Here is a 27160-nt window from a genome sequence, read left to right as displayed (position 1 = left end):
TATATATATGGAGCCTTGCATTTTTAGATAAAATTATCTTGCAGCCATAGTTAGTAGAAGTAGATTTTAAAATAAAGAAAGTGTTATAAAACGCAGAGCAGATATTTACGAATCTCTAATGACAAGATAGCAGTGACTGACTATAATATCTGCTCGCTGACGCAGTTTCCTTTAGCAGGGTTTCTGGTCAATTGCAATTATCTAGATAATGAGCCTAAATTGTCTGAACTACACACTAAATTGTCTAGACATTATGAAACAGTGCCAGGTTTCCTGCAATGATTTGAGGAATCGTGCGCTGGAGTGAAAACGTAGAATTTCGTCTGTTCTTATTGTTTGCTGAATGATGCAATAGTGGCCAACGTTTTTTCCAGATCCTGAAATTTTCTCAAGTTTCCACACTAATGGTAGGTACAAGAACGTCGTTCTCGGCGCCTGTTTTCTTCGAATATTTGCAAAAAAACTGCAGAAATCAGCCATGATATTTGCTTCATATACGGTGAAGGCTTTACGGGTAGGATATAGGTTTCTTAATAATTATTTCTTTTCAAAAGCGACGCAAGCCAATTCCTCTACAGATTCGAAATGTCGGGTGAAACTAGATCTTCACTAGGGGTTGCTATAGGGGTCCGAACTCAGGAAGCCGCATTTTTTTCAGTATTTTTAGTTGTCTTTCTCGAAGTTTTATACGAGCTTTTAGGCCGCAATGATTAGAAATAGCAAATGCTGCCAGCCATATTCGTCCTCGAATCGCATACAGTTAATACTCGAAAAGTGAACAAGGCCTTAGAACAGAAAAATGGTAAATCACAGTGGATGTAAATAGTGTTTGCTCCAACCTAACATAAAGACATTGGTTTGTGTTTTGACACTGAACGTCCGCTTATGCAGTATGAAAAACTATAGTAAAATTTAGGGTGCTGTCAGACTATTTGTACGCAGAAACTGAAGTTGTCTGATCGTCATCTCAGGAACGACCAATGCTAGCGTAATGTGAACTCTTCAGTGATTAAGTTTTTACGACACAATTAATAATGGCTGGAAAAAGCATCAGTCCAAGGTTGAATAAACAATGAACTGAACAAAAAAACTCGCCAACAACTACACGTGAATGGTCGCTCGTATCGTGAGGTCAAACAGAGACTGATGGCAACGTTTGGGAATTTTGAGTTTTGATGATACCGATCATTTTGGACGTGCTTACGTGTCAAGGAAAATGTCAGCAAGAAGGTCTTCGGCGGTGGCTCGTTTGTCAGGATCAGGTGTAAAGCAGTTCTCAATAAAGGTCTTCGCGACTTCCGTTAGCGTTTCGGGAATGTCTGGGTGAATCTTGAACTGCCCGACCTGCAATGGCAGGTTTATACAGCTTTTCAGATTTCTATTAGCTGCTTGTAGAATGGTTAAGAACCGCAAAAAGTTACGAGTAGAACTTGTATCGAATAGTTCTGATCAATTACGTCGCACTCAGGCCATCGAAGAAAAGAAAGAAATTTCGAGACTAGCTGCAGTGTACGAATGCGCGAGTACGTTGGCACAATAGGTACGCCTTGATGTGATACTAGGGTCGAAGAAATTAAAGCTAAATAGCCTCGTTTATCAATACACAAAGGTGCGAATTCATTGACATTTCATCATCACGGGCTTTAGCTTACCTTGAATAATGCTGCTTGTGGTGGTAAGTCGGAAAATGGGAATTTGCCCGTCGCCATTTCGATAACCGTGCAGCCCAACGACCAAATGTCAGCCTATGGACAAATGACAAGAAGTCAGTGTACTAACCTTAGACAAACAAGACCAAGATGTGACTAACGTGTGTCAAAACTCGAAACATGCTATTAAATTTTATATACGAAGTAAAGAGGAACGAACGACAATTCTGGTTGTGGTTGATTGATTAGGTTGAAATGTTGGTCTTTAAAAAAAAAACCGGTTTCCCAACGATTGACCTTTATGCATATGATCATAGCTCATATTGTCACGCATATTGCTATGACGACTATGAATTTCGGTGAGTCATACGAAGCAAAAATCCGAAAAACATAGTTGGGCATGGACACGCTTTATCCTGTGTTGGGGTCTGGGCGCTTAAAGTAAAGCCTAGTGACAGTACAGGCTGTATGTTTAGTATCTTGGCCTGGTTATTAGCTTTCCTACTATCAGTCTTGTTGGCGTCAGAAGACGGTCTTTGCTACTGAGTGTCATCGATTGTGTAGAAAAAGCCGAGTTGTGAGGCAAATGAAAAGCTAAAAATAAACCTTTGCCAAGTTAGTACAATCCTGATTCGAGAAAACCGGTATACAGTTAGACTTATTTTTTTTTTTACAACTACATTCAGATCTTATGGCCTGTTAGCCGAAGCTGCAACAATTAATTACGACTATTCATTCGGTGAAATATAGATCTACCGGTTTGCCGTAGCCTCGATCGCCATTGTCCATTACTTCAGGAGCCATATACTGAAAGGTGCCCGCAAACGTTTCCACAAGTCGGCCAGACACCATTCGCTTCGATGTGCCAAAATCAGATATTTTTACAATTCCAGAATAAGTGTTGATGAGTACGTTATCTCCCTTAATGTCCCTGTGCACGATATTATTCTTATGCAGATACTTGATGCCTTCTAGAATCTGGCGGGTATAGTGGGCGATTGTACTCTCATTGCGAAGTGGACCCCAATTGAAACGCAGTAGATGAGACAAACTACCCCCGGGCACGCGCTCCATGCATATCTTTACTACTCCATTTTCGCTCTTCGAACCGAGATACTGAACAATGTTTTTGTGCCGCAAATGCATGTGTAGCATGATCTCTTCGTGCAACGGTTGTACGTCCTTTAAGTTTTTTTCAGGGATTTCCTTCACTGCAATTTGAGTCATCTTCTTTATATCTGTAGCCGCGTAAACCACGCCATAGGTGCCTGTCAAGTAAGAAAATATATTCATAATAAATAGATTAACTTGCCTGCCATGTGTTGCTATTATATAAAATTGCAAATTAAAAAAAAGCTGCGCCACATCGAACTGTATTAAGTTACAAAAAAACAGTTATGCTCTCTGATATTAACGATTATCTTTTTTTAATCTCTACTTAGTATTTGCAGGTATCAAGTAGCTTCAGTTTTTCAATTGCCCGTTAATCGTAAACTCATTGAAGCATTTGGTATCGGTGTGATGCTCTACCGACTCGACCGGTTGCGCTCTATATGCACGAAGACAGACACTCGAATGTCTAAGATCCTAAGCAATTTTCGGTAAATCCGACCCAATGATTGCGAGTTTATGGGTTACTGTAGCAAAGGCTTACCTTTTCCAAGAACCTTCTTATGCCCGCTTTCATCCAGATCGTACTCAAACTCGACACACGGGAACTGTGTTGAGTCGTAGTCGAAAGCGTGACACATCGCGTCTTCGTCATTCTGCTGGTTTTCGCTAATCATGTCTTGCACAACCTGAAATTGCGGCCATTCGGGACAGGTACGCGGTTGATTATGTCCTAGTATATTATAGGTGAGTACCGCAGCTACCAAGTCCTGTTACATGTTGTCAAATAGCGGGTCCGAAAATATTGCAGGAACTCAGTTACAAGACCTTTACTAGAAACAGAAGCCATTAAAGTGTCTTTGGTTCAGCAAATCGCACAGCCAAAGTGTACAAGAGGCTTTTTTGAATTATATCAGCGCCATATCTAGCTCACTTTCTATTTCGTACGAAGGCTTTGTTGACTTTCTTTACTATTAGCAAGACCTTGGTCTAAACGCTGACCTGATAGAAGCGCTTTCTCGCAGTTGAAGATGGGAAAAACATTTGAAAGTCATCGGAATTTTCATGCACATACAACAGGATACAACGATCATCTTGTCGGTAAAGCGAGACACCTTTGATTGCCGGGGAAGTGAAGTTCCAGTCGTGTCTCCTTTTACAGTTACCCCGTAAGGTTTCGGCGCATTTGTGCGAGATCTGAATGTATTTTTTCTGATCGCCAGTGTCCAGATGCAAGGTGACTTCAGCAGGCATCAGTTGTTCACTTGGTTCGTTTATGATCGCCTTGAAATGGAGCGAATAGGGCAGCATGCACAACATTGAATGTTAATGCATTGTTAACATAACGCAACTAGAAGAACGTATGAACAGAACGCAAACGTAGACAGAAGAATACTTTGTATAGTCTTCTAGCGGCACGAGAGGGGTCTCTAACAGAAGGCTTTGTTGCTTCTACAGTGGTCAAATCCGCATTTGGTTTTTCTGCAATTGTTCGCAATCCTTCTACCGTGGGGTTGGAGTTAGGGGAGGTGGGTGGGTGGGGGGGGGGGATAGATTCTGACGAGGTGTGACTACGGGGAGTCGCCCAACCTAATTAGTGCAAGGTCAAACTGTGCTTTACTAATACGCTACAGCTCAGGCCGAGAAGTTTCAGTCCTTACAAAAAACATCAGTTTAATGGCACAAACGTATCGATTTGTGTAGCATACAATCATTAAATCAAAAGGGTGTGCAGGATCATACCGGAAACAATATTGTGTCGTCGAGCGTCTCCTTAGTGGCCATGCTAAAGTAATCGATCCAAAAGCCCATAATATGCTCCTCGGGCAAAATGGCACTTGTATCACCTTTTCTTCTTTTCCGAGCAATTAACTGAATGTTGAGAAGCGTAGTCTCGAGGCACCAGCTGGCAGGATTTAGGTGGAACATCTTGGCTGCCACCTATTTTAGTACCAACAGATGATCAACAAGTTACCAATTGTGAACAATAGATAGCTATACGCTGTGCTGAAAACTTCATACAGTTTATAATAAAAAATTGAAACTTAACAGTCTCATCGCACATAAAAAAGGGCTCTGTGAACATTAGTAACTGTACACCGCCGTATTGATTACCCGCAAAAACATGCTCAAGAACTTGAAACTTTTATAACGTACTCGTTCTATGGTTACATAATGGATATTTCCCTTACAAACAGCCTTTTTTTAGTCATATATATATATATATATGTATATATATATACGGGATTTCTGTATGTAGTAGAACTGTTATTTGTGATGCTCATATTTATTCAATATAATTACCATTCAAAGCGATTACATTTTTAGTCCAAAACCTAAACCACTCTCTAATATTTTTCAAAGTATTCCTTCTTTAATTCGCATTTTTTTTAATCACGAGTCAAGCGATACTGGCAAATGTAAAGCACGTCTCAAATACGCTACACACAAAAATTCTGGCATGACTGAAAATTGGCTTGATAGCAGGCCAAAGAGCTCGGGAATGCAAGAGCCTAAAGTCACCAGAAAATCAAAAAAGTGCCAAAAGGACTAACTGTAGAAGTTGGTCTCGGAACTCAATACTCTTCACTACAAAATGACCATTTATTTCTGTAAGAATTACTCAAATGTATTAACGTTGCTTTTTAAGTTATTCTTATGAAGTTTGCGCTTTTGAAATCTGAATACTAACAAGGATATTTTGATTTGTTTTATTGAAATCGTTCTCGGATCGTTTCAGAGACCACATGGAAACGGGCAATAAACATGGACCATCGATTTCGAACAAAACAAATTTTTTTTTTTCTGTTGACGCTTTCCTCGACGCGAGAAGATTAAATAATGGCTCCTCTTTGATAAAACAGTGAAAACTACGCAGTGTTTCCTTGTGTGCTATTCTAGAAATAATTGTCTTCGCTCGAGTGTCAAGGATAGCGCCAAGGATGGACGCACGTACACCACGAAAAGCAGCTTGCCCTATTCCGTACATCCCTACACAAAAGTATGATTAAATCAAAAGCATTAAGCATGGACATATAGAATATAGATGTAGTAAATGAAGCAACTCAAACATGGGATCTGGGTAGACTGTGGTCGAATGGGTATAGTGGGTACCTGGATAGCTCGCGTATAGTTCTCGACAAGATAGCAGACTTCAAAGTAGGTTGCCACATCCCAGTAATCTGTCATTGAGTCGATCTCGCCCTTCTTTCCAATGAGGTTGTTGAGCACGAGGAATACGTATTGGAGGTCATGGCTCTCTTCAGGCCTTTTTTATATAATGGCAAACAAGGAAAAGTACAGAAGCAATAGAAAGACAAAACGCACTGACTTAGCATTTCCGGACAGGCATGATAAGACCAATTCTCACCCTGGAGTACTTTTACAGCACTCTATATATATATATATATATATATATATATATATATGAATAAGTATGCACGGTACCTAACATGAGCAGATACAAATTTACGATACTTTTGAAGTTCGTTGACTAATTTATGCTGAATCAATACAAATCGCTAAGCAACAAGAATGCCGCGAACTTGTATTAGACCTACACTGTAAATGTTTAACAAACGTCGAAAATTTACTTGTGTAAGTTGAATGGATCTATATCCTGTCATATGTGTGACGTAACGCCTGGCTGAATGTTAGGTGAAAAACGTGGGGGAATGTGTAGGAGTTATTGGATAAGCTTACCAACCTGTGTCCATCAGCTGTAAGCAGGGTAGCTAGGTTGATTCCGTTGTAGACGGACTGCTGAGCATCGAAACCCTTTCGATACCACTCAATGGCTTTTTTGAGTGAATCGGTGTCCTTACAATCGCTGTTTAGGTACTTATCCTTGTAAATACGACCACACAAACCTAGGTAATCAGGAATCTCATTTTCCTTTCTTTCTAAAGCCTTTTCCATCACAGCTAACGCACGATCCGTATCACCTTCGCGTTTTCGTCTGTGAAACGAAACATGCAAGTATAAAAAGGAATTGCGCTACGTAGAACCACAGCACGAAGGTAAGATTGACTCATTTCCGTTATGAGTAATCGAAGGAAGAAGGATTCAGCACATTCCCGTAAAAAGTACGGTAATAATTTATGCATTATTTACACTAATCGTTATAAAAGGCAGCAGCTGACCTAGCTGTTGTTTATCTTATAAATAGGATTAGAGTGAATGTCCCTTAAATATGTGTGTTTTGGCTTTTTTATGTTACGGTATGGGGTTAATTTGTACCTGTCGCGTATGAGTGCGTACACATGTTTAATATATGACTCCAAACTTGCAAGGTCATCCCGCTGCCTCTTGAACGCGCATCTCAATATTTGGTTGGTAACAAATCGATTACTCATGATTATGTATATGAACTGCAACAGTCTAGCCTTGAGGATTGGTCCCTTATAATGGACGCAGTCATAAACGGTACTTTCCATATAGAGTCAATTGAATAATATAAATACGAACTAATGTAAAGAGAAATCTCGTTGTGCAGCTATAAAAAAAGAGGCATGTAGGTAAAACAGTGGATTTATGCTACGTAGTCCTTCAGCAGTGACCCAAATGCACATTTCTCTACGACTAATAAGGAAGATGTACCTGTTAAGCGCAAAGGCGTATAGATATTGGATAGCAGGGTGGTGCATAAACGATAGCGTGGGAACCTCTTGAAGGTCTTCAACCAGCTTCGCTGATGAGTCGTAGTCCTGGGCATCATTGAGCGCATTTAACATCTTATGCACCACCTATGATGAAAACCATCCACATAATAACCAATGACGACACATCCAAGAAACGAATTAGATATCAGAAAACTCTGAATTTTTAATAAGATTTGAAATGATCGTCTGTAGTTCATGAAGCAATATACCTAGTTCGGTCTGCAATATTTTTGACAGAGCTTTCCAGATCTTGTTTAGACATTACACTTTTACAGTTCCAACATACTGGAAAAGCGTACCAATCAACCACATGCTATGAAATTGCACGAAATGTCTTACCTCTGGGGAGATCACGTTAGGGTCGTCGAGGCGCAGGCGGAACTTCTTCAGAGCTGCCTTCAGCTCATCCCCGCGATGTGACTCTCGAAGCTGTCGCAAATCTGCCATAAACTTTTCTTTCAGAAATTCTCTACGAGTGAAACAATGTAACGAACAGGACCGTGCAACATGAGTTAACAAAAGCTATTGAATACTAATATTGGATTTGTGTGAAGTGTCAAACTTTCGACAGCTTAATTATATAAACTAGTCTGTATAAAGCTAGTTTCTATGCTGTGCTTTTTCCTTTTCACTCTAATCTAATTCACAGGCAATACTCTTATTGTAGAACAGCCTAACTAGAAGCATTACCTCGGCAGACTCTATTTTTTCGAGAAGTTTTTATCTCTATTGAATTTCAACGTAAATTTCTATAGGGAGTGCGTTGCTAGAGCAGAGGTCCGAAGTACATCTGAGGAATTGCATCGGAAATAGAGAGTGGTTATTAATTGCACTCACTTTGAATTGACTTCAAATTCGAGCAACCGTTTCTTAATGACGCTGCAAAGAAGGTCCTTCTCGGCAACAGGCACAATACCGATTCCATCGGAGAAAGAAGGCCCAATTTCACTCACGTAGCATATCGGCTGTCTCTCGTTATCGGCAACGCAGTAGTAGATTGGCCGATAATTACCGAGTTGACTCTGTTGAATCAAAGGTTATATTATGAGACGAAATATCAATCATCATCGTTAACAGCATGATGATGACCCCGATGACGAGGAGAAAGAGACTTTCGGATATTTTTGATATCCAAATAGTATAGTTGTTTTTATAGTGGGTTAGTAACAAAGTGCAGTGGCTCATCATGTATCACGGATTTTTGTACAAAAAGCGTCTCAAAAAGTAAATCTATTAGGTAGTTTAATAGTAATAGTTTGACTATGCATCGGTCCATTAGCGTGAGGACAACGAGTTAGCTTTTAAAATGGTAGCTCGTCGTGAAGAGAATCTTGTTCTAGAGTCCACTGATTAGTCGCTGACAGACACCAGTAGTAAAACGCAAGCCCTAATACATAAATGTATCTACGCTGCCCCATAGATTAGTTACTGCTAAGTACACACAGTTACTAATAATTGGGACATATAATTTGGTTAAAACTGCGATGACAGCTGGAGATCGTTCACAGTATGTACAAATAAGTATTGTTATTCGAAAAAAATTAACGCTATTTTGTATAATCACATATGAATTAAGAAAGCTTTGGAAGAAGGCCGAATTTTTCCGGAACTAAAACAAAAGCTGTTTGTGTAGAAATATTTAGCTAGCTAAACGAGAGATATGAGTAACAGCTAAAAAAAAATTGTATGGCCTCGATATCCTAATAATGAAATCACGACCGTTTTGAAGGACAAGAGGCTTTCGTCGTCCTCGTCGTCAAAAACCATCCAGACAGCAGAACTATTGCTATTAGCTGGTAATCGAACTAAGGTTAGCCAACATTGCTCATCGATATTATTGGAGCCACAGAAATTGTCTATCAAACAAGAAAACTGACCTCTGACGTTGAAGTCAATCAGTAGGACACTCATCTAAATCAAACGGTTTTTCAAACACAATCAGCGAGCGCAAAAATTATACCTTTTACAATATCTATCACGCATTGTAATTGTTTGCTCAAAGATGGCAGCATAATGGTGAAACGTACCTCACAAGCACAGATGCATAACTATAACAGGCTCAACAGTAAAGAAAAATGTTGTCTTCTAACGTAACTACCGTATCTGCGGTTCGGTTCCTTAAGTTATTTACCTTATGGTCGCCGGTCTTACTGGAGGCGTTGCCTATAACAATCGAGTGAACCATACGGAAACTCTCCCGAATGCCGAGATGGTAAAACAGGCAGTTCCATTGACTCTGCAATCGACAGTTGACCGTCAACAAGGTACGTAGAAAAGGATGACGCGAGTGTTCAGAATGTAATTGAATTGTATTGGGCCTTAAGAATGCATGCTTATATCTTGTGGTAGTAAATAAACGCTGGGCATTTTTTTACGCACAACACATTGTAACTGATAGGGTGCAATCTCTACAAGCGAACGTCTTCTATGCGTATCTTGCTATTAAGACCCATCCCACTTTTCAGCCAATGGTGAAACGCATATTCGTATCGATCGGTGTTGCATCTAGTTAAAACTACACAAAAAGTCTATTATTTGCAAAGGACGTAGTACCCAATTTTTTTGCCACTTCAATAAGATTTGTAAGCTAAAGCAAAACAATAAAAATCATCTTTAATTTGTTGTGAGTTCGGATGGATGTGCATGCCCTTGTAGGTCACTGCATTGACCTTAAAGTAGCGTCCTTCGCCTATTTAAGAAGCTAGAGAAGAGAACGTTTAAATTGTAAGGATCATGCTAGTCCTACGGCCGATTGATAATTACATGATCCAACTGCCTTTATCATCATTTGATTGAGTCATTTTACTACAGCTCATAGCAATTACAAACTGAATTCTCGAAATTTCATTAGAAGCAAACTAGCAATAGCGAGGATCCCCCGATGCGCATTTATCGGTGGCAAGCTGTTAAAAAACAAGACAAGGAAACAAACAACAACGATACGACACTTAGGACATAAAATCAGTGAATTTTAAAGTCCTACCTCGTGTTTTATTCTTACAAAAAAAATATTTTCGTTACATGGATTATACAAGAACAGGCATAACATTATAATGTGCGTCTAGAAAAAACGACCTCTAAGAGACTTTCGCTATTAGAAACATATATAATACCTCTTAAGTAAGAGCCTTGATTTCTGATATAAAGAAGAAATAGAGACAATGACGCCTTGAGACGCCTACTGGCGTGTGTGTGTTCCTTTTAGGTCTTCTGAACAAAGAAAGATAGCGTTCGATCTTAAATGATGGTCAAATGAATATAGCTACCTCAGTATCGACAACGACCTGATCAATCTGAGTAACTGAAGGGGCGCGCGGCAGGTTGACACGGGCACCTGCGTGCGGACTATGCTAAAGCAGTACCAAGAGATAACAGTAGTAACAATGATCTCTTTTCTCATAACAAATACAGGCTTGCACCCACATGTCATATGCACTATATATATATATATATATAATTTTTTTTAAGATATCGTGCAATAATACTTCTACAGAGAAGAGTTTTGGCTCAATTCGCGCAAACCTTTCCCTATGATCTCGCATGATTAGGACACTGATGGTGACAACAGACGGAAGCAAAACAAATAATGACGTCATCACAGCTTTCGTATGCGTTCAGCGCCCCCAGGCGAATCACACGGTACCGCTCAATCGTCTTCAGTCCCATCCTTGTCCCGTTCTACTTGACAACAAACATAAGTAAAATATATAATGAAAAGAAGTACTAGATTTCGAGCAAGTAAAGACAATTACTGCACTATGATATGGCAGTACTTGGTTGATGGGCATTTGAGGAGGCACTAGCGTCTGTTGCGGCCCAACGACAACGAAACGGCGATACTCGACCACTCTTAATTCGTGTTTTGATCACCGTTCGCTGAACGCTACGAATCAACTTTAAAGATTAGTCCAAAGTAAAAAGCACGCGGACACGCCTAAAGAACAACTACAGCAGTGACGTGATGTCTAATTGGCTAGCGTAAACCCAGTGTGGTTGATTATCATTGGTGAGCTCTTCGTTAAGTGACGCGTACTAAATCTTAACAATCACATACAGAGGCCAACTGATGAACCAGTAAAAAGCTTTTACTTATAAAACCAACATACTCTTAATCGCTGATAGATACTTTAGATATATACCTGTAACATAATAACAATAACAACAGTCATTCTCACCCACACTAATCGATATTTACACAAAGCATGCGTCACAGCCTGGCCGATCGTCGATAATCGGTCGTTCGGCAAGACTTGGACACAGGATCAGTTGCTTAGTTCGTTTCAGCCACACTGCTGAAATAGCAGGCCATAGGTGTCCTGACCAAGCAAGCCTAGTCTTGTTAAGGACCATCTAGGAATCATTCTATTGATAGCTCTTAGCTATAATGTCCACAAGTAGCGTTTGTCTTCATTGCAAACGTGTATTTAAGTAATATTGTTGCTAACTCGGCAGAAACGTCGCCAGCAGGCGCTTAAGCATCCGACTGAAGTCATCGAGAGGAGATGGTGTTCATCGGTAGGAGTAAGCCGTTGTACACGTATCGTGCTGCGTGTCGCTGCACAAGTCGAGCAGCGAAAGTCACTCGATTCTGGTATACGTAACAATAACCGTGTGTTTATTTAATGAGTGTCTAACTTACCACGATTACAAACTGCGACATAATATGCCTGTCAGTACTTGGTAATATTTGCTCATGATGTATTTTATGTCCTCCGTTATTATTCGTAATTACCAAGGCCGCAGGCCAGACAAAGCTAAGTGGTATTGAGACAGTCTCCTTTCTACGTACAGCAAATACCGTTTTGAGCTAATTTCTATGAATAGGCTCGTATTCGATGCTCGGTATTCACCAGCCGAGTCGGGTCGGGTCGGGTCTAGAGCGACTCGACTGATGTCATACAAAATCGTAAGTAATCAACGAGAACAACGCAAGCTCACCACAACGACTGGATACGAGAATCGATAGCCGCTAATTGTTTGTGACAAATCTATTGCGCGGAATAGTTACCACACCGTGGCCAGAACTGCGGACACGCGCTGCTTACCCGGTACGCAATCTCTATACTATTTACGCTGTGGGAACTGGTAGAAACGTGCCGACAGAACGCTATCTATTGGAAGCGTCGCCTACGGTCATTTCAAATGGTTTCAAAAAAAGCTATTTGTCATTGATTGCCCACGTGAAATATTAAATGAATTTTCAACCGGACAGCGATGTCGTATTGATAATCGACAACGTGAATACCTTGCGCAGCATGTATGGCCTAAGAGAAAGTCGGACCGACGCTTATCAGGCACTAGCTGAAACTTGCTGAGCTATATGAACGAGTTATGACAATAACATACCCGGATGGTGATATCTACGATAGCGACGTCCGCCTGGTAAAAAAGTTCCTGAATTTCTCCTGAAGGTCTCTCCTGATGCCCAAGGTCTCGCAAGTCAATCGTTCGAAGTGTGGCCCCAGCAGCTCGGCATGCTCGCCGAATCTCCTCCTGAGCAATCAGACGGTTACTGGAGTCACCCCACTCCGGATGACGTGTTTCCTATTGAAGCAACGTTTGAATAGGCGGAACAATGCGTTAGTGAAGTTTTAATATGTTGAGGCAATTCAGAGATCTAAAAGTGCGTTTTACACTGTCCGTAGTTGCGCTTTTCCACTGGTTCATCTCGTCGGATGAATTTTCTGTAAAGCAATTTGCCTTTCCCATTGTAGAATAGCGAGTGTAAATTGTTTCAGATAGAGTGTCGTGTATTGGATAGGTTTTCTGTCAAGTATTTGACTATTTCGTTTGTTTGAAACTTCTGGATGAATTCTATCAATAATAATAATGCCTAAAAAAGAACACTCGTGACCAGTGACCTATGGACTACAGTGTACACTTAACGCGATCATTCGCTCAACACTAATGTCGCATAGATGCGATGTCCTTCTGTGGATGGGTACTGTCGCTTTTTCTGCCTAAGGATGACAAAATTTAACAAAGCTCTAGTTCTTTTACAGTAAAAAAGAGACGCTGTCATTTTAGGATGAGGCAATGATGGGTGAGGATATTTTTTGCGGGCACGCAAAAAACGTAACCTAGGATCTTAAGCAGCGCTTTCTTCTAACCTCATGATATTATACTGAGAATTGCCGCAAAGCTTTCGCCGGTTGCTTTGTCTCGCGCTAGTAAACGTCTCTTACGTTCCTTTTCCCTTTACCTGAGTGCAAGGTAATCTCTAGCCTTTAAGTATTTGTAGAAAGCAAAAGCGTGTCTGTTTTGTAAACTAGTAATACCAGGTAAAATTATGAAGTGAAAAAAATCACTAGACAGCGTCCGTAGTATAAGAATTTCACGGCTAGAATTGGAAGAATGATAAATAATAGAATTGCTCGTATCATTATAATCCTTAGTACAGCACAATATAGAGAGGAAATAGTCTTTGAAAAATTATTTTTCTCTGCAAAGAGATTCTGGTCTCGTTAAAATTCACAAAAATTCTAGACGGTTAAAAGATCTTGTTTATATTTAACTTGACAACTGTTTAAGCATTAAACTGAACGAAGAGGCAGAGAATTTAGTTCAGGACTTTCCTGCTAAGGCAAAATGCATTCTAACCGAATCGATAATTATATCTGCGTTGAATTAACAATTCTCATTGTCTTGAAATTAAAAATCGTAGAGTACTATATCTGTACATTATATACCGATCATCAGCAAATTTGTCGGCCACATTGACTAGGAGAATATTTCGCTTCGCAGTATATAAATGATAGCAGGAATTTAGAAATACTGAAAAACTCCTCTTTATGGTTTACAAATGCTCCTGGTTAATTGTTTCAGAAGATCTGCCAGAGTTCAAAACGAACGATAGGAAAAGCTAACGATACATGCCTTAGTCCGATACGGGAAAAAAATAAACGTTCCACATAGTTTCTTACTTACATTGGAAAAGCATAAACTATTCAATTTCTTATCGAACACAAACAGAAAATAGGATTGGAAAAACCGTAACGAAAATAAGAAGCATGAAAGAAATGTCTGAAATATATGACCAGGCTTTTTAATGTCAGGTTGCAGGAAAAGCATGCTGAGAACTTCCTGGTTAGGCTTTGTCCTATTTTTAGTATCAAATCGTTAAGTTAGCTTCATGTCAGCTCAATTACTATGGGAAAATTTGGACTATGGGATTATCTAAATTTGATTTAACGAAACGAGTCTCACAAAAGTCATTTCCTATGCAACTAATCGCCATCACTCGTGTGTTTCGCCCCTGTTATCTGCGAATAATATCACTACTACAGTAACAATCGGTATTTTGTCCATTTGTTGCACAGCTCTCTCTGTTCGAGGTAATCAGCCGCTAATGCGCTTTTCGGTCGTACCAACCGAAGCAATGAGGTATTTAGCACGAAAACGCTGGTCAGATGCAGATATGAGCTATGTAAAACAGATTCGGTCCACTTCCGATCACTCCCCATACAAAACTATTCCAACTACATACTGTGTGGATACTGTATGAAACTGGGGACATGTTATGGTCTAGGTTCGAATCCGGACATCGACACACTTTGTTTCGTGCTGGGAGCCAACCGTTTGGTCCAATAACGCCAACATAGCGATGTCGAACGTAAAACTAGAAACATAGAGAGGTGATGGTATACCTTCAATAGGACACCACTATATGTCTCGAATTATTATATGGTCATTATATGGTCATTTATGTATATGAAAAAAGGCTCAACAGGTCTCTAATATATTTTTTTGTGAAAAAAAAGCTTTAGTTGATAAGAAGGGACCGTAGTGAAAATTACATGTCTGAAAAAAACAAAGTTTCGTACCTAACCAAATGTTTGAGATGAATAGTTCAAAAACTTTCTCATAGACTTTCATGTAAATTGGCGCTTCCTGGCAAATATACGACAATTTCTAATAGAGAGGCGGTAGACCCTCTATCTGAAACAATGTTAGCTTTGATTGGGTCATCATAGCGCCGTTACAAAGGCATCATTTGCCACTATCTAAAATTTGTTTGACTAAGTTTTAATAATAAAACAGAAAACAGTTGTCTATAAGAACACTAGTAAAATGTTTTTTAAAAACATTTTAAAAAAATGACGTCCGCTGTTTAAGCTGTTAAATATTAGTTCAAACGGCATGAAACAACACGGCGTGTCCACGTCCAAACTCGAAATTATTCCACCACGTGTTCCTAAGTTTAACAAGCAGATAAAAGAACACAGGTTCACTGCGTAATCACGGGGACTGTAAAAGAATTAATATATATTTCCAGCTTTACGTCCGGTACCGCCATTAGGCATGCCATAAGAATAATTATAAAAGAATTGCTCGTACATACAAGCTGATTCATTAAAATTCAGACAAATTTCTGCGGCCTCTTTATTGTAGGCATGCATTGATTCGCTATTCTTGTCAGCGACGAAAAGCCAGCTCACGCGGAACTAACCGTCATCAAGATTATAAACATTCGTTTAGGCTGAGGTTGATGGTTCACATTATTGCCAGTTTTCATGTGGCTCTTGGAAAACCCAAGGGAGAGTTTCAAGGCTCAAATCGAGAATCCTCATTTGACTTCACATTTTAAGGGTTCAAAAATTAATCAAAAGGACCCAAAAACCCCTTTTGATACACCTGGATTTTTACATAGAAATTAACGGTAGTTACGAAGAGCATTGTAACAAATGCCAATTAAGTCATCTAGATAAACTCCAACAGTTAATCTTTTTAGTTTTTCCTTTTTACGTCGTTTGTATTTACTGGCCATTTTGAACTCTCGTATTTTTGAACCTTTGGCCTGCGACTAATTTATTGCTTATTTGAGCAATAGTTAAACCAGGTAATAGCTACAAATATCACTTGGCGCAACGGTTCTGCTAAAAAGTTCTTTGTAGAATAAAGAAGGAGTATTGAAAATAACTAGCCAATGGTTCAAATCCAGAATTGAATATATAATATTAGTGAATGATGGCTACCGAAAAAAAACACTGATAACACATGCAAAGGATTTCGTTGAGATATCTCCTTTATTTGAACATAGTCTAAGATGAAACTTATAAAATTTCGATGATTTCGAAACGTTCCACCTGTATTTATATAAAGGCTAATACCACAGCAACGGAGCGAATAGGCCAAACTGATTCTTCAATATTATATTAAATAAGGCAAATAATCTTTCTATGTAGTATATATGTCCATTATACAGATGTCTCATGTTTTATGTTCAGAATCGCCTTTAGGGAAAATCACATTTGATATATGTCTGTGCATATCTAAATTAAAATAATTAAATAGTTTTGGTAAAATAAATCAGTTGTAGACCTAAGTGCAGAAACAGGATTATTAGAAAACTGCAGCGGGACAATAAAGATAATTAGTTGAGTTAGGGGGAGTAGTGAAGTAGGACAAATATAACAGCAAGGGCGCCAAACTGAAAATTAGATTCATATCAGATGGTTTGAACAAACTTTGGCAAAGTATTACGCAGCGCACGCATAATGCAGGTCAAGCGCTAAAAGAAAGGCCGTTAAAAGAGAGCGATGGTCGGCGTTTTACTCCAACGGAGATCCAATGATACCCAGCGACACCCACAGGCTCCACTTTAGATTAGAGACTACGGGTCTATCCAATCTACATTCAAGTCAAAACGCAACTGTGCGGGGGATTAACCACGGCTTAAAGGTCTCAAAAACTTTCTGTGTAATTCATTTTCCTTCTTGATTCTAAATAGGGATTTTTATGGTAAAAAAAGAGGATAACAATCGAGAAGAGTTGATTGTAGAAAACGTCGAGCATCTAATTATAATGAAGGACTCTTTCCACTCACTTGGCAATAAGTCAGAGATACTTATACCTCCGGCACTTACATCGGTTTATTCAGAACGGTATAATAGATAAAGTTGCTATAATGTGAGCATAAATCATACGAAGTTGTAACAATGGAAAACTAGTTTAGGTAACAGGTGATTTATATTATTTTACTGAGCCGGGTTGAGTCACTTATTCCAAAATATATTGCGAACTGCTGTCTCGTTTCCCCCCCGAAGTCTAAAGCGGATCTAGCTCCCTAGAATGTTCTTTTTATGTGAATGACCAAAGCTAATGATTCAGAATAGGATTGAAGCTATAAATTCCATCATTTCAGAGAAGAGACCCTCAGAGGATTTCTAAGAACAACGAGAGGGGAACGGACCTTCACAATTAGACATTTGCTAGCATTAGTTGTTTTTTCTTTTTGTCAACAGCCAGATTTAATGAAACATATCAAAATATTAAACCTATACATAACTAAATATAAGACCTTTTTTTTCTACGCGGAAGAATTGTGTTCATTCTTAATCTAGCCTCCCGATCATATGAAATTCAAGTTCTGTATAATAATACCTGACGCAGATCGGACTACTATATTATTATGCACGCTAAAGATTGTAAAGAGAACCAAGGGCGAACCGTTGATCCATCCGTGTGGCAAACTGGCATACCAGGTCTATTAGCAGAACAACTTCCATTTTTGCTACCGTCGTAGCAGTCGACGAACCTTGCGACTTGTCGTAATCCATTGTAACGTTGTTGATGTTGGGGCCGTAGTTGTTATTGTTGCTGCTGTTGTTGTTAGTATGACTGTTACTATTGTTCGCTACCGTTGAGTGGTGGTTGTTACCGCCAATCGCGGCAACAGCTGCTGCAAGGAAGCCACCTGCTGTTAAATGGCCGCTCGCTCCCGAAGATGCTGCGAGGCCAGGGATCGCCGTCAGTGCGGCCACGCTCGCCCGCTTGGCACTATGGCCTCCAGGCTCTGTGGCCAGGTCGTCATGCGAATGGCATTTCCTGCAATTTTTACACAGTAAGATATAACATTATCAAAGAATGCGACACAATATTGATGAATCGTAGCGAGAGAGAGAGAGAGAGAGAAAAGATTTTGTGGAAAAAGATGGAAAACGCGGTAAAGATACGAGAAAGAACCCTATCCACAAGCAGAAATAAATATAATAATATACATCGAGCGTAATTTTAAAGTTAGGAAAGCATATGTGAAATTGCTAGAGTTTGCAATTCCGTCAAAATCAGCTTCCAGAACTTGTTTCTTCTTGTGTATCGCGCCAAAATCCAATTTCAAGCGCGGCTTTTTCAAGACCGACTGCCGCGCTTTTCAAATCGCCCTATATGTAGTACAGAATGAAATCATTTTATTACTTAAATATGAGTATTAACGTTTTGGGCAATACATGGGTACACATATAGTGTCTTTAGTATTTTTTGGTGTTTCAATTTCTTTTAGTAATGTAAAGTTTTTTTTACTTAAGTGTAGCTTTTATTCCATTTCAAGGCTGTTCCGCTCCACCGATCTCTATATGGCCTACAGCCTCCGAGTGGCAGACGCTGTTGATTATGAATAGTCAACTGTAGCCAGGGTCATAAGAAGCCGTACTGATGGAGGAAACTACAAGTAGCAGCAACAAATCTAACATTGTTAGTTTTAAGTGCTCTGAACGATGCTCGATTACGAATTATACTGAGAGAAAACAGGCAAGGGGAAAAAAGGAAAGAGAAGCGACTCGAAATTACTTATTTCACAGTACGCACAAGCAACTACAGAGTAAATTATATTACTTAATCGAGAGATTCTTAGGAATAAGCTCTGCAAAGTCGCCACATAGGGATCATACACTAGACATTACGAAGCAAACATTATGGTGCAAATAAACTTGAAGCAACGCCCATTGTCGCGGATACACCTGAAATGGGTTTCGTATCGATCAGGTCTTACCAAATCTTATATGCCTTTCCCAGTACCGCATTGGCAGTGCCACTTCGCCCTCGACTTAAGCGTTCTACGCAAAGTATCTAACCGATTACTAATGCAAATAGCTATAAACAATCGGAATCGTGCACTTTTTAAAATATTTACAAATTTATAAATTGCAGACCTGAGTTTTTTTAGATACGAATTACTCAAGGCACGAGCAAGTACGCATGCTGTATGTAAATCCAATGAGCAACGTTCTGCCCTGAGCTCACTTCAATTAAACATAAAAAGGAACTAACCCCAGGTTATTATGGACGGCCAGGATGACCAAATATTTATGTGTCATGTACTGGCAACCTATTCTTTCGCAGCTTTTCTCATGAAGTAGATACAGGTGTTTTTCCTGCAAACTCCACTAATCACGAACATCACAAGGTAGACCTTAGTTTCAAGAGCAAGACGAAAAAGTGACATATAATATAGTATATTAGCGACCAAGTTAATCTATTGGGCTGCTTTTATCGCCCACGACGTCATGATCGGCTTTGGACCACCATTAGGTTGAGATGAAATCAGAAAGCTAGCAGAATTACTATTACCTAGGATTCCAGTTATTATAAGATCAAAATTAATATAGTTAAAATTTAAGTAATTTTTGTATACACATTCTGTTCACATAACAAGATTTGTATGTCTAACAATTCATAAAAAACCCTGGGTTTTGGAAGTTTTCGTAAAAAAACATATAATCAACGTTGTACTATCTTTTCGATCATTAAAATTAACGAGTATAACATAATAGATGATTTCCATTCCAAACACCTCAGAAGAACATTGAACTGTCTCGTTTCAGACGTAAATTTTACGGATCGAATATTAACTACACGTAAATATTGGATGCTTGGGATAGGAAAGTACTGCGGTGCGTGGAACAAACAAAGTAAAGGAAACTATGGCAGACGTTTAATAAATCCTTTAGTGAAGGCTTGTCTAGTAAGGCCTGGCTTGTGGGAACTTCTGTTGGCTCCGTATTGAATGAAACGATGAAATCAATACATCTGTCTTCGTTTTTCTGTATCGCATGTAGCAAGCAACAGTATAATCGCATAGATACACGACTTTTATTCATGCCTTTTTGCGGTAACAAAAACGTTCGACCATCCTCTGCACAATTTACAAGGCTATATATCTATATAGTCAAAGAAAGCGAGTGAGTGAGTGAGAAAGATAGTTTATTTAGCTGGCATAAAAAAGAGAGATAAAAAGAATAAGGTTTATAACGCGCGTAAAATCATTCAGTGGTCGAGTAGCCACTTCGTCGCTATTAATGTACTTTCTCTTTCAGGTACACAATAACGGTATATTGAAAGTATTCAAACGAGCCGGTCCAATGCGTGTTGACTTCGAAAAGTTCTTGCTATTCACGACAATCGATCTCATCTTTAGCACCGCGCTAGTTGCTGGAAGATCCTTGCATACGGGCAATGTGGCGGTCAGAGAAGATTACCCATTTGGAAAGAAAGCAAACGATACCGTAGCTGTTGCTGTAGAAAAATAGGGAAATGATCGAATATGAAGAAGCATCACATACACGAAAAAATCAATAACTGACGTTTTTTTTTCTTTTTTTATAAATTAAACTTCAAGAAATGCCAGTTGCATTAAGCGTTTTTATACCATCAGCAAGTTAAAAACTACTTCTTCCACTAGATATTTTGAAAAACAGCAATTTCTGAACAACGTGAAGGTAAACGAGCCTGAATAACACTGCTGTCGTTATTATATGCCATTTTTTTTAACATTCTTCGGTACATGATCCATAAGCTTCCCTCGGTCTATGCCAATAAAACATTTCACAAAATATGGTCCTCTTACAATTGAACAATACGTAACGGTGCGTAAATTTCATAGTTGAGAGCAATTAATGAAACTTAAAGGCATATAGTCGGATATCTGTTACGATAGCTTTAATATGTTTGTTCAGGTTAACGTCTAGTGGAGTAACGGGGACTAATCTTAGTCACTCTCTGGCAACGTAGACGACTCCTCTTAGTAAAGATCTGATTACAATCCGGATGCTCATATAAAGGTATTTCTGCTGATATTGATCCGACACGTCGCTTTTTCTCGATGTTTACACGAACCAAAACTCGACGCAGTCAAGAAACCTCTGATAGTTTAGTTTTATTATCCTAAAATTTAACTATAATATATTTCTTAGTTATTCACACGGGTTACGTAGTTACGGGTTATGTATATACAAATATCAGACTGACCGCGCTCGTTTAAATGTAAAAGAATGACAATATCGACAGACTGATAGCAATCCCTTGAAGCGGCCGACAAAACGCTTAAGAAGCGATCTAAACATCGCTTTTTCTCCATTGGACGATCGAGATAAACGAGACAACACAGATAAGAACAGCATAGAGCTTCAGATTTGATCAAAGTGCGTAATCCGTGTGATCGTCTGGTTTGTGTCAACACGTTTATAATTTCATTTTCACTTTCGGGTAGTATTACGACTTGTTTTATTAATAACAATGCGCCTTAACATAATGGTGATTAAAAAAAAACATCGAAGCACATCAAACAGGCTAAGAAATATACACAAAAAGTCTTGGGTTAAACGTACATTAGCCTTGAATTCCAATGGTGTATATATAGCGTATATGATGAATTAGATAGAATTAAACCAGCTGGCCACTAACTTTGATAATTCAGTAAAATCTTTTTTAGAACTTTGCGAAATTAATACCTTAAAAGCGTTGATATCTACACGTTTAGCAGGCTCACACCAAAAGCATTGCTGTATCTTTGACGCAAAATAGAAAAAAAAAACACAGTTTTCATCAAGGAACACTCATTCTCGCAGCCAATGAACAAAGGTACGTCTATCGCTCGGACTATTTCATAATACATACAGGACGGCAATAGTCATGCGCTTAATAGAGCCATCGGGCATACGTCTACCGTTTCCAAACCGTTTTCTTCTATTGTGGGCCGGCTAAATTAAGCCAGCTCGTAAAATGGCGTAGACTGCTATTCTGTATTCACTAAAACTAGAAGAATACGCACCGTCGTGCAAAATACGCAGGGGAAAAATGTCGACCGTTCGGCAACAGCGTGCAAGCTATGAAAATAATTGTTTTCAAAAATAGACACAAACTAACAGGGTCAACTGTTATTACATCTACTGGACGATAGACGTTCAGGTTCGTTCAACGTTGCAAGACAACCGAATCTTTATCCGAACCAAAGTATTTGCCCAATTGGCAGACCCAGATCGTGGTGGTCGTACAACCACAAAAAACAGGACAACTATATAAAGTGTTCAGAACAAAACACCCGAATCTTCCTCTCGATTCTGGTGTACTGACAAGGCACTAGTGAAGACGACAACAAGAGAAATCAAAAGGCATACACAGAAGAAGGAAAAAGAACTGAGCGGCAAGTTTTAAGAAAACCCGGGCGTAGTCCGGGAAAAACCCGGCTGTAGTAATAAAAGCAGCTTGAAGACAAACGCCGGCAGGAAATGAGCGAAACTGGACTGCAAGAAGATGCACGATGCTGCCACGCTCTGATGTTATAATTCTAGCACAGTATCGATTCCATGCGGCACCAGCGTATCATTGGAAAGCTGGCGTCGAATCTTCAGAGCGACAGCGACGGCGCCAGCAGCAGCAGTGGAAAAAGGGCGAAGAGAAGCAAGAAGAAGCCGTTTGCATCGCCGTCGCACCTCGTGAATATAAAATATAATTGCGGCCATTAATAGTTCTTTGTGCCAGCACTTCATAGGCTCATACTGCGTATGTTGCCGTTATATCGGGTATAATATTGTAGCTGATGTATAAATGGTACCATCGAACCGGGAGAAGACATAGCAGCGAAATTCGTTATAGGCTTTTGATTCATACCTGTTCTTCTCATATATATATGTGTGTGTGTGTGTCTGGCAGTCTATTTTGGTGGATTCATTATTACTGAACATTTATACATGTAATTGCCGGCGGCTACGGATCCTTTGACAGCGGATTGCGATGGTAGCGAAGTCGATGATCTATCATTTTTTGTCAAATTTCGCTCAGTTAACTCGTTCGCTTAAGCACAAAATGACGCACTCTCAGATTACCTTATTATGTGATTTTCAATCTAGGGACATGGCAGTTAGGTCTTAATACTACAGTTACTACGACTATTGGCTGTGAATGATGACGGTGACCGAATGGGGATTGTGAAACCTCAGCCATCAATGCTACTGGCATTGGTACAATGAGGTGTACCGCATGCATCTGAAAACGCATTGTATGCACGGAAAGCACATATAACCCATTGCGAGCAGTCTTGACCGTCGTCAAGGTAGCTGCAGCGGTTGTAGCTAACATACAGCAAGAAATAGATTTCTCCTAGATTATTTATTCAGCTTGTTTGCTTGCGCTGTAGGAGACAGAGTGTAAGTATTAGATATGACAGATATATTCGCTAGCGACTACCTGATGTTTACCGGTACTTACTGGACTGGCCTAGTGATAAATGGACAGTGACGCGGTCGATCTGTGCGATCAAAACACACAACTACGCTAAACCTACTTAAATAAATAAACACAAAAAAGAACGGCGTGCGATAGATTTCACCTACGCTGATAAACACGCACATGCACATGGAGACGCTTACGTTTACGTTCGCTCGTAAGATCACGCAAAGGTCTATTCTACAGTATATGTATATATGATATGAATAGAACTGTCGATGTAGCGAAACGAGTGTACACAGACGCAGAAAAGGTGACAAAGGACAAAAATAGCGCTGCGAGTTTACTTTGTCTGGGCTTTAACACCTTAAGCATATACGTATGTTCATTAGTGAATCGGAAACGACACGTTATTTCTAGTTTAATTCAGTGTTTACTGGCATTGATCCTGATGAAACACAGTAAAGCAATATCTAGTCCGGAGTATACGGAGGTGCTATGATAACATTCATCTGCCTTATCTCTAATGAATATACACTCCTGCAATTGGTGTTCAATAGAGTTCGGAGCAATTAGAAAGCCGTAACGTGACTGGTATCGATTGCGTATACAGGTAGATTATTCTACTATATTAAAAACAGTATTTGAATTAAAAAGCCCTCGACAAAATGTCTATACAAATAAAAGACAAAGGTAACTATTGTATTAACGTTTATGCGGAATTGTTGTTGAATACTACGAAAATACTCGAAAATATAATTGATATATCTCATATTATTTACAATAATAGCCATTTCGGAAACAAAGACCGCTAGGTTACTCGCGAAAAGAAGCCATCGTAGGTTACCACAGTGGAACGCCTCATGAGTTCGTGCCAGTTTAGTCGAGCTCACCATCTACAGACGGATATATTATAAGCAAACTTAAGTTCCAGTGATGGTTTATTCGAAAGAAAATGCTCAGTATACACTGTTACTAAAGTTAACAAAGAAAGCGAACGGAGACAAACTTCAAAGCATTCCCCACTTCACAAATTGCTTAATTTGTGTAACTCGCTTATGTCATAATTTGTGTGACAAAAAGGTCATTCTGTATTTCGAATTCTTTATCGTAACAAACAAGAGCAAATATTGTACTCCGGCCAACTCCTTCCAAAAGGTACCTTGAGTTGATCCTCATCAACTTCAGTTGCTAAGAACAGCTTTCTGCGACATCATCAACGTCTTGATTGAAGAAGCCACGATACATGTAGCTTCTTCAGTCACACTCAATACGTAAATGACGATGGACGACAGCGCATTCGCGAAATTTACAATTGCTCGTCATCATTTGTCACGAAATCGCTACACACAGCCCACAGTTATATGAATAATAATAATAATGTTAAGGTAACACATTACCATCATTAGTATGTAAATGTTTATACGTCACAATCTAAATAGTAATACTAGTTGAACCGCTAGTCGCTGTGGCGGTCATTTTTTTAGCGTATGTACGACGTGTCAAAACTAAACCGTCATGTTATCTTGCGACAGTAGTTCTACAGCGTATGATACGCGTACATTTACTATCGAAGTGTACCATGTACAAATAATGTTCTATACGGGAAAACATAGTGAAGACTTTGATCTAAGGATGAAAATAAAGGAAATTATCCCTTTTTTACGTTAGCTTTAAGGAAAAAAAAATTAAAACAAGACACGGAGTCCATGTATTATCTTTTTTCGTAACCCTCCTATTTTTACCTTTGTGCCACGACCATGGAAAAAATGTGCTTTCTTCAATATTTAAGTGACACATTGTATGAGTCGATACCTTTCAGTGAATGGATATATTGTTCACAGCAATGGCGAGAATACCGTAACTGGGAATTTCACCGATCGAAGTTGACAGCTTACCAACTTATTTCAAAGAAGTATTTCAAATTCTATTACTGCTATTGCCAGTCTCCACAGGGCACATTAGAGCTACATGTATATTATATTATGCCACATGAGGTGTGGAAGAAACAAACGATCTAATTGGCTATAATAAAAAAAAAAAGTGTACATTTCTCACAAACTAAGGAAGAAGCTCTTGTAAACGAGTGAAACCATATGCGTATATGGTACTACTTGAATAGTACCAAGATCTATTGTATCTGTGTGCGGCAATTGACATCCATGGCTCATTCTGTGCCATTCATCCGAGGGTTTGCTGTTGATCAGTGATTACACGGTGGTGTTATCAGGTGGAGTAGGGGGTCAACTGCCTGGCACAAGACAGTGCTAAAAGCGTACGTCCCATGACAGCTTTCGATTGAACTATTCCAATACAAAAACAACTAAATGCTACCAATAATTTCTTGGTAAAAACGCCTGCAAAAAGGTTTCTTCTATTTTCCCTATAACTAAACTAGATTAGACACTCGAATGCCACCCATCAGTTTGTCTTTCTCGCACATGTAATATTCTATTAGCCAATGGATTGTATAGCGTTTTCACAAACATTAATGAATATCCTGTGCATTCTTTCTTTGAATGATAACGACTCGCTCTCGAGTTCTACTTAAAACTCAGCCGCTGAGAGCGGCTCTAAGTGACGGTTTTTTACCCCTCGTTAGCTATAACGGGATCGAGTTGTTTTCAGTTTAGTATCTTTGACTACGACCGCTGCCATTGACAACAACAACAGCAGCAACATTGGCGCCTGCACAAGGTCCGCCCAGCAGCGCGTTGGCACTCAGAAGCCTTTTTCTACAACGAACATCATGCGCAGTTTCATTTGGTTGACAGTTACTCGCTCAGGAGGCAGGTTGCACGCACGCATAGTAGAGTAGCATTATATACAGCCACAAGCCGCTGAAGCGTATTGCAGGGGGTAACAGTTACAGCGGCAGAAACGTCCATAACGACCGTCGCGCCAGGTGATCCTTCCGCTAATTATAGTAATGGTCGTGACAGCAGGGATGACGCTTCGCCCACTGGTAGGCTGGCGATCCAACCCTTGCCGTCCCAATGACCAGCACGGTCAAGAGGGAGCATGCAGTCGATCTAAAGCTAACGCCTAAAAACATCCTCTTTCCATGTTGACCACGCATAGACAAAGTCGTTATTTGGCATTCTTTTACTTGTGGATTTCATATGACTGTTTGTGTTCTTGTCGCCATTACCGTTAATAGCTTCAAACGTATCTTCCACAGAAGATCGTTCGTAGTACTATTCTACTGGAAAGACCGATTTGGACGGCTGGTTCAAGCTATTACACAGCGTAAGCAGCTATTCAACCACACCGCCTCTATCGACGTCAGCACTAGCTACCGCAAGCTGACCAGCGCCCATCGAGAATGACGGCGCACTCTCAGCGCCTCTGGATTCGCTGTAGTAGTTGTCGTCGTCGTCGGTCGTACGGTACAGCCCGTCGCACTGCCAGCCGAAAATAGCTATTATCAAAAAATTCGGCAAAAACGACAGATTTTCAATTTAATGGAATATTCCGGGTGTGCAATGAGCGAGCAAGCGAACCATACATGTGTCGAGG

The 27160-nt window shown here is 39.6% G+C and overlaps 1 protein-coding gene across 3 annotated transcripts in view; it reads right to left on the bottom strand.

The window, feature by feature from the left end:
- Ask1 (apoptotic signal-regulating kinase 1) overlaps positions 1 to 27160 on the bottom strand; it is a 57277-nt gene that overhangs the window by 22653 nt on the left and 7464 nt on the right. For all 3 annotated transcript variants that reach the window (XM_022796523.2, XM_022796524.2, XM_086982168.1), the window contains 14 exons: positions 17902 to 18247; positions 12767 to 12964; positions 9552 to 9656; positions 8258 to 8442; positions 7760 to 7889; positions 7359 to 7504; positions 6466 to 6717; positions 5874 to 6027; positions 4503 to 4700; positions 3762 to 4043; positions 3304 to 3448; positions 2406 to 2917; positions 1653 to 1745; positions 1205 to 1344 (listed from right to left, as the gene is read on the bottom strand). In XM_022796523.2, coding sequence (XP_022652258.1) covers positions 1205 to 1344; positions 1653 to 1745; positions 2406 to 2917; positions 3304 to 3448; positions 3762 to 4043; positions 4503 to 4700; positions 5874 to 6027; positions 6466 to 6717; positions 7359 to 7504; positions 7760 to 7889; positions 8258 to 8442; positions 9552 to 9656; positions 12767 to 12964; positions 17902 to 18247 — 2886 coding nt within the window. Of the gene's footprint in view, positions 1 to 1204; positions 1345 to 1652; positions 1746 to 2405; positions 2918 to 3303; positions 3449 to 3761; positions 4044 to 4502; positions 4701 to 5873; positions 6028 to 6465; positions 6718 to 7358; positions 7505 to 7759; positions 7890 to 8257; positions 8443 to 9551; positions 9657 to 12766; positions 12965 to 17901; positions 18248 to 27160 lie in introns of those variants that run through there.

The sequence above is a fragment of the Varroa destructor genome, unplaced genomic scaffold, assembly GCF_002443255.2.
Source record: "Varroa destructor unplaced genomic scaffold, Vdes_3.0 BEIS01000003.1, whole genome shotgun sequence".
NCBI lineage: Eukaryota > Metazoa > Arthropoda > Arachnida > Mesostigmata > Varroidae > Varroa > Varroa destructor.
This window is presented reverse-complemented; position numbering and strand designations above follow the sequence as displayed.